General features: G+C 41.9%; 1 protein-coding gene across 1 annotated transcript in view; it reads right to left on the bottom strand.

The window, feature by feature from the left end:
• Positions 1-8,132, bottom strand: part of LOC140225912 (cytosolic carboxypeptidase Nna1-like) — a 70,942-nt gene extending 62,810 nt beyond the window's left edge. The window contains exon 1 of the mRNA XM_072305931.1: positions 7,711-8,132. Within this exon, the coding sequence (XP_072162032.1) occupies positions 7,711-7,761 (51 nt within the window). The 5' untranslated portion in view covers positions 7,762-8,132. The remainder of the gene's footprint in view (positions 1-7,710) is intronic.
• Between the last annotated feature and the right edge of the window lie 6,455 nt (positions 8,133-14,587).

The following is a 14,587-nucleotide window of genomic DNA, read 5'->3' as shown; positions in this document are numbered from 1 at the left end:
TCGGGAAGGAAATTGTCGAGTAATTCTCTTCAGGGCTCTCGGAGTAGAAAAGCAGTCTGTTCGTTATGTCGATGTTCGGGATGGAATATTAAGTTACAAAACCCGCCAGACGGATCTCGCAAGGTCCGAACAACTCGAGAGGTCTGGGCAGTGCAAACTCGAGAACGTTGCTCCTCCCCGTCAACATGAACGAGTGACATCTTTCCTGAGTTTCCATATTTGGGTTTCGAGAATACTATATATTCCTGGTTTGTACGAGCCATTCTAAACATCGTTTCCCGCAGACGCTCGAGTTGAAATTTTGTTCGCTATCATAATTGTATCCTATCGTCGTCGTTGTTGTCGTTGAGCTACCGCGTGAGCGTAAAATGTATCGCGTAATTTCAACGGGTGGTGGTAAATCACCGAAGCTGTCGTAGTACATAGCGTTGCCGCTCTTTGAAATCCGGTATGCTGTCCAATGTGCACCGGCTCCATCGCTTCGGTCCAGATTGATGATACCACACTCGGTGCGTTTGGGTTTCTTGGTCGCCACGGCCACGGATGTCACTTATGCTCTGCAACGCGTTCTCAAAGCAGCCGGAAAGTCACCGAAACATTTACAAGTCGACATGGGCTCGGAATTCTACAACTCCAAATGTCAAGCATTGATGAAGACAAGACGTGACGACAAGATTAATATGTACAGCTCGTACTCGACAACCAAAGCCTCTATTGTGGAGGAATTCAACCGAACGCTCAAAACGAAGATGTGGAAAGAGTTCAGTGCGCAAGGATCGTACAAGTGGGTAGATCTATTACCGAAACTCATCCGTGAATATAACGGGAGCGTTCATCGCACCATCGGGATGAAACCAATCGATGTCACCGAAACGGATGTACCGATGATCCTACAAAAGCTTCGTGGGCCGCCGCTGAGTAAAATCGAAAAGAGACGTCTGGCGAGACGAAAACTGAATGTCGGTGATCACGTCCGGATCTCGAGACTCAAAGCCATGTTCGAGAAAGGATACACACCGAATTGGAGCACGGAAATTTTCAAGATTGTCAGCGTCAATTTGACCGTTCCGATCACGTACGATCTGAAGGACGCGCACGATACGATTATCAAAGGAAAATTCTACCACGAAGAACTCCAACCCACCAACTATAAGGATACGTTCCTGGTGGAGAAAATTCTGCGTCGCAAGAAAAACCAGGCCTTTGTCAAATGGTTGGGTCTGGACGCGAGTCACAACAGTTGGATCGATAGTAAGGATTTCGTATAAATAGTATGCAACGCGAACTCTTTTAAACTGTAACTGTAAATACCCAAAAAATTTTTGATTTATCAATCTGAATATTGCAATATCCAATCCCAGTCGCTCATCGCAAAACATAAGGTTCCCGTACGCATTTCCAAGCGCTAAAAAATGAAAATTACCGAATCAGACCCTAATCTCCAGTCTCCGGTACCAGCCCCATACTGTAAAATACGGTCTTTCGAAACCGAAAATTTTTACAAGTCCGAAATCTCGAAAACGAAAAATCGTATCGAAATTCGGTCAGTACAGTTTTCCGATCTTCGATAATGGAACAGAATTGCATCGATCCGCAACAGATCGGAGGAGGGTGATTTTCCGAAACTTTTTCAATTTCCCGAATCAGACCCTAATCTACAGTATCCGATACCAGGCCCATACTATTCGATACGGTCTTCCGAAACCGAAAATTTTTACAAGTCCGAAAATCCGAATTTTTGCACAATCTGGCAATACTGTATCGAAAAATTAACTAATTTCTCGCCCCATCATGCAGCACTGTAAAATGCGATGTTGCAAAATTTCACCAATAAATAAATCATTTAATTAAGTGCACCGTCCGGCAACGCTGTTGCGCCATCTTGAAAAATACACCATTGCAGAAACCGCAGATTGAAGGGGCTACATTACACCATTGCATAACCCCATTATTGAAGGGGCAACATGCAATACTTTTACTTTACAGCGTTGCCATATTGAACAATAATCCTTATACAACACTGTAATTTAATTCGTATTTTTCTGCACCATCATGCAACGCTGTACGATTTTTATTGGATTTTTTACCTGATCAAGTCCCCATATTCTCCCTTCTCATTTTTCCCCCACCTATATTCAATTTTCTTCTAAAATTTAGCTAATTTTTCTTTCTTCAACACAATTAAAAAAAAATTATGAAAGAATATCAATTCTGCATCCCTTAAGTACAAATCCTGAAAATTTCAATCCATTTCATGCAAAAAGAAGTGAAATACAGACAATTGAGTGGGACTGTAGCATTAACTTTGCCCTTTCCTAACCTAGGCTGTGGGTGCACACTCTGCCGGCCCTAATCTAGGGCTGAACAGGTTAAGGCAAAGAAGGCAGACCGTAATGTAAAGATAAAAGTGGACCAACTGGAAATCCAAGCTAAGGAACATGGTAAATACCTCGGTGTATGGCTGTCGGCGGGCTTGCATTTCAGAGAACATCTCAAAAGAAAATGCGAAAAAGTGAAATTGCGGAAGAGTGAAAAAGTGAAAAGGAAGATTATCGCTTCGGTGGCCATTTCCATACTCTCGTATGCAGCTCCGGTTTGGGCAGACATTGTCAGGACGAAGACTTATGCTGACTGGATGAGGAACACCTTCAGACCCATCAAGATTAAAGTGACAAGGGCCTACAGAACTGTGTCAGATGAGGCGCTAGACGTGCTAGCGAAAATCCCTCCCTTGGATTTACTTCTACTCGAACATAAGACCAGATTTGACACGCAAGATCCGAAGATGGCTGAAGAAATGATGTATGATGCCTGGAAAGATAGATGGTACCCGAACACGGGGAAAGGTGAATGGACTCGAAAACTGATCCCGGATCTTGATTTGTGGATGAGGAGTGAGTTTGCAGAAGTAAACTTCGCGACAACTCAGTTGCTGACTGGCCATGCCTTTTTTGCGGCTTATTTACATCGCTTTAAGAACAAATATTCTGATCAATGCACTCAATGTAGCCAACGTGATTCGGCGGAACACGCGATGTACAACTGTGGCAGATGGATTGCGGAAAGGCGGGAACTTGAGGGAGCCATTGGTTCCATCCCGCCTCCGGATGAGCTAATGGGTGTGCTACTGGAGAACAAAGGAAATTGGCTAGCATTTGAGCGGTTAGCGGCACGTTTTTTGTCAAACAAACGCAAAGATGGACAATGAGATGGATAATGGATAACGGATGCCTCTAGTGGGTCAGAAACCCTCGGGTCTCTGGCCCTGTTTACCGCAAGCTATCCAATTGGGGATATCGGGTTCGACGCACCCGCGGAGCTGAGTCATGTATAGGCTGCCCCCTTCTGGGGCCGCATAAGATCGGATGCCTCGTGGGCTGAGCGAGACGTAGCTGGTCTGCCCTCCCTGCCCTCCAGTTCTCGGCTCCAGAGCCCTGCCGTAGGGTTGTCGCAGGGTTTGGCGCAAGCTGGGCCTAGGCTCTCCTCCTACGCCCTTAACTCCGGGTACAATGATGGCTTCGGCAGATCGGCCCCGGGGGATGGGAGGACCCTCCCTTTAAGTGGGGGGCCTGAGGGGCGCCGGCTAAACCGGGGCCAGGGTCGGGGACTGCCGTTCGAAGAGTGCCTTAGGGACGTCCGACGGGAGGATAGAGCGTCCGATGGGCCACACTTGCACGGGGTGTGGCCTGGAGGGGTCGTTTAGTGGGTACGGAACACAGCGGCGTGCTTCACCCCCACATAACCGGGTTTCCCCATCTCGCAGCGGTCGGTCGGTTAGGGGTCGCTGCGGCGGCTCTTCACCAGCTGATGGTCGTTGCCGTCCCGGTATTCGGTGGGCCCCTTTCATGACGGGCGTCTTGACGACCCTCATGATGGGGGCACTGTAGCGAATTTTTCCCCTCATTACAAAAAAAAAAAAACAAAAAAAAACAAAAAAAAACGACTCAAGCGACACTATCGTTAAAAATATAAAAAAAATTTCGATTTGGATGTATAAAACATGTTTAACTCGTTGAGGCACACTGTGTATTGTATGGAGTACTGTTGCTATTCGACCATGTGTTCAGGTCAAAATTCTTACAAGGAAGCCCCTTGCAAGAGGCGAAGTTTTTGTAATTACTCCCATTTTTTCTCCGTTATATAATGGAATTGCTTGTCAAATTCTGAGGTCAATTTTATCTAAGTGTAATTTATACACTTATTTTTTTTCCCTTTCATTTTATTTTTTGTTTGGAGAATTCGAGGTTTTGTTGACTTCTTCAGATTTTGAATACTGTAACTTCTCTTGTATTCAGCCGATTTTTATGAACGAGACCTCTTTTAATTCGTGTTTTAACGGAGAGTAAGGAAAAAATTGCTAAGTACACGCGAAACAATTTTTTTTTTTTAAAATGGACGAATCCTAGCGTGACGGTGAAATGGTTAATGAAGCGTGAGTAATCGGGTCCCGGTGGCCGCTCCCCGGGATCCGAAGCTATTGTCTCTTTCGAGAAGCCGACGCTGGGGTCAGGCGCGCGGAGGAGAGAGGGGTAGGTAGATTTCCATATGTGCGCAAGTAGCTTCCTGTATGAGCCACGTTTAGCAAATGTTCTAATGAATATCGAGGCTCATCACAGATTGCACTTGCGGCTACTCTGGCTATCAGAGCAGTGATACCAAATTTTGAAAAGCATGACAGGGGTGTGGAGATCTGTCAAAGCAACGTTTTGAACAAAACGAAGGAGTGCAATCCCCATTCGAAGAGTGCCGAACTGGTCAGCCATCCTCGAATCAGTTCGCTTGCTTCTGCCTATATATGCTGTTTTAAATCAGCGCTGAGCATTCCTAGGCTTTTTTTAAAAAAACCAAGTAACGTAGACTCTTGGTATTCACTGCACATTAACTAGAAAGCCCCAGAATGAGAAACAACTTTAAATCATAATTATTGACGGATAAATAAACTTTTTACACGCTTTGGAAAATCTCAGAAGTTCGCGGTAGTCACTTTTCGGTAAGGAACTAAGGGACTCGGTTATTGTATCGAGTGGGGGGTCGAAACGATCGCAAAGGCGGTATACTACGTATACGCGCCAAAAATTGAATAAAATAGAAGAAATGAGATTTTAAACGACACCTCTATTTGCCCTTTATGACCAAACAAAACGTTAACTGTCGACTACTTCATCCACTACCACATCCAGCTAATTAGCGACATCCACCTTATGTTATCAATATGAATTACTTTTTTTAATATTTTTGGTAAAATTAATCAGACGTTTGCAATTAGTCTATATTTACAATATTAGTTCTATTAATATTGACTTTCTACTGGTGAAATTTAATTATATTCTACATGATATTCGAAATTTCTATAGTCTCCGTGTTAATAATTATTATAACATGAGGATACCAACCAGCGCGAGTAGAAGCCACGTTATTTAAAGTTATAAGAACAGTTCTAACCTCTTTACCATTCATTATTAGTATGATGAATAACAGAAACAATTTAAATTTCTGAAATATCCAATAGAAGTAAATAAATTACACTACTACTGCTGCATCCAGTAACTTTTTTTTACACGTAATTAGCCTATTTAAACCTTTGACCACTTACCTGCGTGATGGATCTTACAGAAATATCAACAATTGGTTGCGCGGAGTGATTAAAACCGATTTCGTGCAACCGACTTCATATCAGATAATATCATGCTGCCGTTGGAGTAGCATATATTATTAGCTAAAAATTGTTCAGGAGGCTGCTCAGGGGTCCTGTAGGTCTGACCCAACAAGTCCCAGCGTGGCACTCCTTATTGGCACTAGCAACGAAGGTTAATGTAAAGTTTTATTTTCAACATTTTCGGCGCGAGGACTTTCAGACGGCATAAATTGTCTTCAAACCTATTTACGGCTACATTTTATTCGTGAAAAATGATCAGCAGCTTGCAAAGAGTAAGATGACATCATTAGAAAAGGTCTCATGAAATTTTAAATTAGGCTAAAGAATGCACAAACATTGGTGCGTTTTTAGAGGAAATTTTAGATTGCCGACTTAGCGGACTTTAGAGGCCTCTACCATCAATATGGGGGATGACAATTTTATAACTATCATCAAATCCATATAATATAGTACTCATAAAACACATTTCCGGTCCTAAACATTCACAATCCCGGAATCGCCCATGTCCGACCTTTTACCCATATCGCCACACCGTGCGGCTATACAGGGCTATAGTAAATCATGTTGCTGGCTGTAGAAAAAGAATGAAATCATAAAGCCGGGCTATACGGAGCGATAAAAAATTATGGAGCTAGGTTATAGTCCCTATGGTCGGGCTATGCAGTTTATCGCACCTAGCTGTAGCTTCATCGCCATCGGCTATGAAAGGCTACAAGAAATTGTACAGCCGGCTATGGAAGCTATAGGAAATCTTGCAGCCGGCTGTAGGTGAATAGAACTTTGGGACAAAGATGCTACTGCCAAATTTTACCAAGGGCTCAAATAAGGTCGAAAATTCGGTTTGAAATTTGAAAGTCGTTTCCTCCGGGGAAGCTGAATGAGTGCAACAAGGACAACAATTTTTGACCTCGAGTTTGATGGTCTCAAACAACAGTCACCTGGGGCTGGCTTGATTGGGGACGGAGGGGGAATGGGGCTTTAGGGATGGTAAAGCGCAGGATTATCCCTCGTGGGATACTTGAAGTTAAAAAAAAAAAAAAAAAAAAAAAAAAAAAAAAAATTGCATGGAACCCGAAACCGTAAGCAAAAGAATCAAGGCTGACTGTGACGTAGGACCAAATGAGTCCATTAGGGCATCAAGGACACCAGGCCTAAAATCACGATTGATCTCGGAATGTGACGTAACATTAAAACGATCCATGAGACCTCCTTAAAGTTTTAGCAGATATATCTGAACACGTAGAAAAAATCCATGATTAACTGAGCGTTATTATAGTTTTCATCAAAATCAGAACCAACTTAAATTCCAACTTCTCGCATGTTTAAAAGAAAAACTGAAATTAATTTACATCAGAGTGACCGTCAAAAAATAAGTTCCTCATACTTTTACCACTTGACGAGTACAAATAACTTGCGTTACGAACGGTTGGGTTCACTGCCGAGTGTGATCTACTGATGAGGTCTAAAAAGGCCCAAACCGGTGTAGATCTCTCGACGTGACTCCAACTTAATATTCCTATGCAAACTGCCAGAGCTGAACACTCTCTCCCCTCAGTTTCGTACTGGTGCGCATTAGAGCTCAAAAATAATTTTGACTCTAATTTTAATTTTTGGAACTCCTTGGCTTTGATTTCCCCGCGAAATGGTGTGGACCCAGCACCATTTCTCCACCTTGTAACTTGCGTTATAGGTTTTATAAAATTCCCTCTCACTCTGAGGCGCGTTACCTATTTCGAAACTTGACAAGAAAAATTTAGCAAAATGGCACTTCTGCTGAGCAAATTATTCCATCTTATAGAACACTGAATCGGTAAATTAATTGAACCTTAGGTAAGGTACGTAAGTTCTTTGGTTTTTAGGCAAGAAAAGAGTTTGTGTGACAAACACAGGAGATTAGATGAGTTGGGTTTGGAAATCATTTATGCACCACCATGTTCTGCGTAAAATGTTCATGAAGATACATGCAGCGAAGTGTTCGATCTTTACCCAGTCTATAGGTAGTGATATATCTGGGACAATAAATTCTTCCAAAATTGATTTAATCAAATTAGTACCTTAGCTTGCTCTGAGTCTCCTGTTAAGTAATCCATAAATCCTTTCATCATCCAGGATGAAGGTGTTTCTCCAGGATGTACCCTCCCGGTGATTACAACCGCTTTCCTTTTCTGAAACGGGTAAAAACTTGGTTTTTATGATCTAGAGAGGCGTAGTAAAGAAAGAAAATGTAATGAAAAAGAAATGAATGTAATGGCACCAGATTCCGAAAGCTTAAGGATTTTGCCAACTTTGTAGATTAGAAATATTTGTCAGGAGCATCCCACAGTAAAAAAAAAATGGATTGAAGTCACTGTAAATTGAATTACCTTTCTTTTTCAGAGAATTTCATGAAAAAAAATCTGTTTAAGAGAGTTATGAGCAATTTAATGAGAAATTGTTGATTTCACCAATTTCCGAAAGGAGGACCCCTAATTCCGAAAGCTGAGACCCCAATTTCCGAAAGCTCTAATTTGATCACTCTTAACCTAAATTTATGTACACTCTCTCATATTTACTAATAGACTAAAAAAATCAAGGAAGTTTTGAAAAAATTAAGTGGATTAAATTTCCAATGGAAAAAAATTCATGGTAGGCAGTCTCCGTAGTCGCAAATGATACGTGGTTTTGCAGTTTGCCCACCGATATGTAGAATATCAGAATTGATGGAGTGGTGGAACATTGTGTCGAGTCGTACGTTATATGAGTACCTCTACCAACCGTCGCCGTCATGTCGTCATCGCGTTGCTGCGTGCGCTGGGTTATAGCACCTTGATGAACAGTAGAAGTAGTAGGTGTAGCAGTAAGGTGGTCTTAGCGGAATCGAGAAATCAACTGTCGGGGTATCGATTTTCATCTAACACCCCCCCCCCCCTACGCACGAGCTCTCTCGCAGAGGGTGTGGGTATTAGAATACTAGGGGGCTACGCCCCCTGGCCGCTACGCGGCCCTATTTTTACCCTCCTATCGGTGTTAGTTTTGTTTTTCCCCTAAAACATTACGATATGAGTCATACTTTACTTTTAGAATGAAATAATTTTTGGTTTTGATGAATAAAGAAACAAAATTTTTTTTGAAGTCTAAAGGACGCGTTTTGAAATGACTACTTGATGAAATATTGCAGTAAAAAAACGAACATTGATAATCAGGTAATAAGTAAGAAATTCGGGAGATGGGGATCGAACCCACATCACGATTTATGTGGACACTTCCGACGTCTTTGACGACTCGGCCACCGCTCGTCTTGTGGAAGCAAAAGCGAATCTTGTGTAGATAAGTGTAGAGCTGATGCGCAGGCTACACAGCTACTGCGCAACCTCCTCGACCACTGCGCATCCTCCCGCGCATAGCGGTAGCAGTCTCGGAGCATTCTGGAAATTCACTCACTTTTATTACGTGATTGTAAAAAAACCTGGGTCCTATTTCCAAAATCTAAATAGAGCGGGCTCATCTAGGGCCAATTACCCGTCGATTACCGCAAAAAACTTAGAAATCGGCCCGGTAGAACGCTCAAACGAACTATGACAAAAAATATAAATTTACATTGTTTAAATGGGAGAATTCGCAACTTTACCACTTAATATAAAAAAACCTAGGCCATATTGTGAAAATCTGAAAAAAGTTGGCTTATCTAGAGACAATTGCCCGTCGATAGCCGCAAAAATCATAAAAATCGGCTTTGTAGAACGCTGGAACTAAGCGTCACCAGTTTCGCAAAATTAGGAGGCTTGAGAGCTTATAGTATAGATTAGAATTCGATACTGTTCGGTTTAATCATATAGGGAAAAAGTAATTGATACGACTCGTATGACCTCCGCTATGATCTAAAGCTGTTTTTACCCGATAACTCGAAAACGGTGCATCCTACCTCCTGCCAGCGGGACTCTTCACATGCTTCCCCTCCAGGTTATGATGCCATGTCTACAACCCAAATCGTGCCACAAAACAGCATTTATTGACCAAAAAAATGCCGATAGGTGAGGTTGGGTTAGGTTTAGGTATAGTCCAGTCAAATTAGATCAAAAATCACGGATTAGGGGGAAAAATTCCCATACAAGCGATTGTTGGCTAAAGTTGCTTGTTAGGGTCTAGAGAGACACAGGCTAAAAGTCCCCATTGATACCCGATGTGCTTAGCCCCCCAGCCGCCCCCAAAGCCCCCCAAAAAGGCTAAAAAATCGGTTTTTCGGCTATATCTCGAGGACGGTTGGAGATAGCGAGTTGCGTATCATTTGGAAAATGTTCCTCATCAAATTCTGCAAAAAAAAGTTTCTTATGCTTTTTCTTCCCCAGGCACTCCTTGACCCTCAAAATGGCCGCCGCGTATGGGCGTCATAGCGCGCTTCCTCACTGTACGGTACACATAGGTAGGTACGCCTCTATAGACCGCGCGGCCGCGTCGCTGAGTGTCTCAACCTTCTCACCCTGTCACCCTCTATACATAGCTGAAATTTGCATGATATGCAATTATTATGTACTCTTACCTTGTTTGTTATGCAAAATTCTGTTTTCAGTCAGTAAACTTTGATGCTTCAGCAATAGCCTGAGGGCGATTAACAGCCAGAAAGGAAGGACACGTATTTTGATGACACTGTGATCCTAATTATTGCCCGACGTATTTGTGTGAGGTCGATTCACGGATTTCGAATACATCAAGAATTTTAAAAAATAAATCTACCTCAGAACTTGCCGGACTTAGAATCTTAGAAACAATTTCTAGAAAAAATTTGGCGAAATCAAATTATCACTTAAAATGACAGTCCGAAATTTATACACAGACACGGGTAACACATACTCCATGAAAATGACATTACATGTGATCCATCGCGGTTATTTCAAGGCATCTCCATGTTTATGACGTTGCAAGAAGGCCTTGAGAATTGTTCTAAGTATGAATTATCTGCGTACCCTCAGTCCCAGTTTGATACCAATTGAATAATGAAAACGAAAAAAGCCTCTTTATGCGCCATTTTTGAGCCGAAACTAGAAAAAAAGGCCCCAAGTAACAGCAAATATATTCTTGATGGTGGATTTCTATTACACCGCGCAGTCTGGCCCCAGGGAGCAGAAAAGTTTGGAGATTACAGAAAATTACGTAACCTATGTCCTTCGGAATTTTCGTAGAAATCACCTCATTATTTTAGACGGTTATTCGAGTAACACACCGTCAACAAAAATGTAGAGAGATCCTAAAGGTACGGTAAATCAATGTACATGGAAATTGCTTCTAATGAAGAAACAAAAGTAACTTTAATCCAGGAAAAATTTTTATCTAATGAAATGACGAAAACAAAACAAGACTGATAGAAATTCCAAAAAAAAATTCAGGAACATCGGTCTTCAAAATGAAATTCCAGATAAAGATGCACACCCACAGATTGTTTAAACGGCCTTGATCTTATCTTTGGAGTCAACCAAAAATTGTGTGATTTGTTGGAGAAGACGTCGATTTTTTAATAATTTTAAGTACGTTGTCTCCAGAAAGTAAGGAAATATTTTTTCTAAAACCTTATTGACAAAACTTTGAAGCAAAAATTTACTGTTTTAAAAGCCTAGACGCCCGTCCGAAACTAAAAGATTATATGCTATTTTTACATGCATTTTCCGGGTGTGATACTAACTCGGCAATTTTTGGAAAGGGCAAGATGGCACTCTGCACTTTCAGGAAAAAATGAAGACATTTAAGATTTTGCGGGTCATTTTAGGATAAAGGCTCAACATTCAATTCCATGTCTGAGTCCGGTAGCAAAATTCTCTTAAGTCTATGTGGTGCAAAGAAACAAAATGATTCATTAGAAGTTGCAATTAGAAACTAGGTCTCTGCGACAGGTGATCAGATCGGAGAGCCTTCATGCGTTCTCCAGGCCAAAATGAACAAGTTAGATTTGCTAGAGATTTTGCTAGTTCAATACATGCTGGCCTAAAGCAAGCCGCAACCTTGTTCAGTAGAATTTCAGTACTTAGATTTTCTGAGCCTGCAGATTTAGTTATTCTGAAGCCCCTAAGGCAGAGCTGTTTCCCCAGTATTGTTTTTAGCTTATTTTTCCTGATAATTGGTCATGCACATGGACCTAACTTAGCCTTAGGCCTGCGTCCGTCTGACCAGGCAGTTCGTACTTTGTACTCAGTGCCTTCCATGATCACATAAAGCATGTTTTTCCTAATTGTTATTCTGTTCCAAATCATTGTGTCAAACCCCCATAAGTTTCCTCCGAGCCTTCTGCTCTATCTGCATTTTGAGTTTACCGAGGTCTCATTCCTGTTTCTTGGTACTAAATAAATCTGATCTTTCAACAGGGTTTTACCTATAGGATCCAATGTGGATTTAGACTGCTATCCTGTGTGATATCCTGCTATCATGTGCTGATTTAGATTGCTGATTTAGATCGTTGATTTTCGTACATCCTGTTTGTCTGAACAAAACCCTTGGACCGGTTTCACCACCAGTATCATCTTTAGTCTCACCACCAGCTGAGTTTATTCATTGTTCTGTCCAACTTTTGTCAGTTTGTAGTCGAAGTTTGTGTCCTTCTGACACCTTTTAGTCCTATCGGACCTCACCCGATTTGTTTAGACCGAACTCACTCTGAGTAGTCTAAGTAGCATCTGAATCAGCCCAAATTTCTGTGATAATTTATTTAATGCCCAAAGGTCTGTGATTCTGTGATTTGTGATTCCGTGATTTGTGACTCTGTGATAGCTATCGAGGCCACCGAGCCTTCCTCAATAAAGTTTGTCTGTATCCAAGTTTGTCGTTGATCTTATATTGCCTGCAATACCTAAATTTATTTCTGTAGTATATTTTCTTTGGGTCCGTTGCCTCTATCTCAGCTCTATTCACGCTTCCCACCATCTTGTTTTTTTTGAGAGATATGCATCGGCTCGTAATGGTAGCAGAGCGATCAACTTTAATTAAATCTTAATGTCACAGATAACGATAGCAGAGCGACAAACTAATTTTCTGACCTAATTTTTCTGAATTAACCATTCTGATAATGGTATTAGAGAGACAATCTTTTTGATTCCTTTTGAGCAGATTTAATGTTTTGAATTTAATGTTCTGATTGCTGAATGGCAATATTGAATTAACTTGTTGTACCTGTTTTAATTTTATTTATGTCTATGTTTGTGTTAACTTTTGTAAATGTTTCAGGCTTTTAGGTTACGAAAGGAGTATTGCTCATTGTAAGTTTTAATTTTAAGCCCTAATTTTAAGTTGCACAGCATCAAGCAGTTAATGGTACTGAACTCCCCTTAGGTTGTTTTATTGTCTTTCTGTGCTTGTTTGTATGCTGTGTATGTGTGTGTTTGCTTTTTCCTTGAAAATTTCTTTGGTATTTTTGTCGCTGCTGTGATTGGGTTTCAAAGATGAGTTATCTTCGCTATCCTGATCTTCTTCTTATTCATCATTTAAAGTATGAGCTTCGTGTTCGCCAGCTGGGTGAAGATGGCGACGCTCACCATTTGCGCACCGAGCTTCGCGCTGCTGTGGACTTGGGCATTAGCCCAAACCCAACAGTTATTAGATCTTTCGATCCTGAGCAGGAATTGATCGAGGTTCAAGGAGATGTTATTCGCCTTTCTGGAGAAATCTCTAATTTTGAATTTAGTCTCCTCTCCAACCATGAGAGAGATATTATTGCTCAGTTAGAGCACAACATCGCTCGACTGAACAATTTGAACTGTTTATCTTTATCTGGCGACATTGCTGACAGATGTCAGGGTCAATTGCAATCAACCCAGAATATTTTATTTGACTTCAACTCCAAAATCGAAGAGTTTCGAACAGCAGCCGCTGCTGCAGCTTCGACCCTTGTCTCGTCTGTCGACTCTTCAGTCGCCACTTCTATTGTCTCGTCAGTCCCTCCGGCTTCTTTCATTGCCAGCCCTGGTTTATCACACACTGTGACTTGCACCCCACCAACTCCTATTTCATCAATGGCAATGCCTGTGACCGGTGCAACTCCATCTTTCGGTTTTTCCCAACTTCGTCCTAGAGCTACTTCTCTAACAACCATAGCATCTTTTAGGCCCCGGAGCTCATCTACCTTCTCCTTTGCCCCACCGAAGTTTACTCCACCGCCACCTGTTTCTTCAAGTTTACTGGTGTCGCCTATTGCTTCGCAGGCTATTCAAGCACCAGTTATGTCAACTCAAGCCTTCGGCTCTCGATTTCAAACCCTAGGCAACTATGCTCTGTCGAATACTGCCCAAGTTTCAGGTTTGCCTCCAGTTTCTTCTGCACAGTTGTTTCCTCCTATTACTCCAACCCAGCAGTTGCCAAATCATCTTTCTATCCCTTCTACCAGCTTGCCTCCACCGGTCTCATCTGCGCCCTTGTTCTCATCAATTCTACCCCAGCAGCAGTCTGCCCCTTCTGCGAACTTGTTTTCTCCTGTGATACCTTATCAACCTGCACATTCTGCACCGTTGTTTTCATCTATGGCACCTCAGCAACCTCCTGCAAATTCAGCGTTTGCTTCAATGCCACTTGTAGACTATGCCCCAGATGCCTCTTACCCTCATATTTTCTCTGAGAACCCTCTTTACCAAACTGATCCTCCAGCGAGCTGGAATCTTCCTAGCAGAATGCAGTCAACATGGACTCGCAATTCCAAAGTCTATGGTAAAATGAGAAATCCCATGGATAACCTTTTAAAAACCTTAAAGGAAACAGATGGTCTGAATTCTGAAAAACTGGTGGAATTTTTGTCCCAAGTTCTTCAAATTCAGGACAAAACTGGCTGCAAAGATTCTGATCTCCTAGAGGGAATACTCGCTTACACGAGTCCACCTTTATCTCAATGTATTACTTCTACTCTTTCTTCAAATGGTTCTTTTGATTACTTCCACCAATTAGCCCTCGGCCTTTTGCCTCCGTGTGTCGGGCGCCACCTAA

This window comes from Bemisia tabaci, unplaced genomic scaffold, assembly GCF_918797505.1.
Source record: "Bemisia tabaci unplaced genomic scaffold, PGI_BMITA_v3".
Classification (NCBI taxonomy): Eukaryota; Metazoa; Arthropoda; class Insecta; order Hemiptera; family Aleyrodidae; genus Bemisia; species Bemisia tabaci.
The sequence above is the reverse complement of the archived record's forward strand: the minus strand, read 5'-3'. Positions and strand labels throughout refer to the sequence as shown.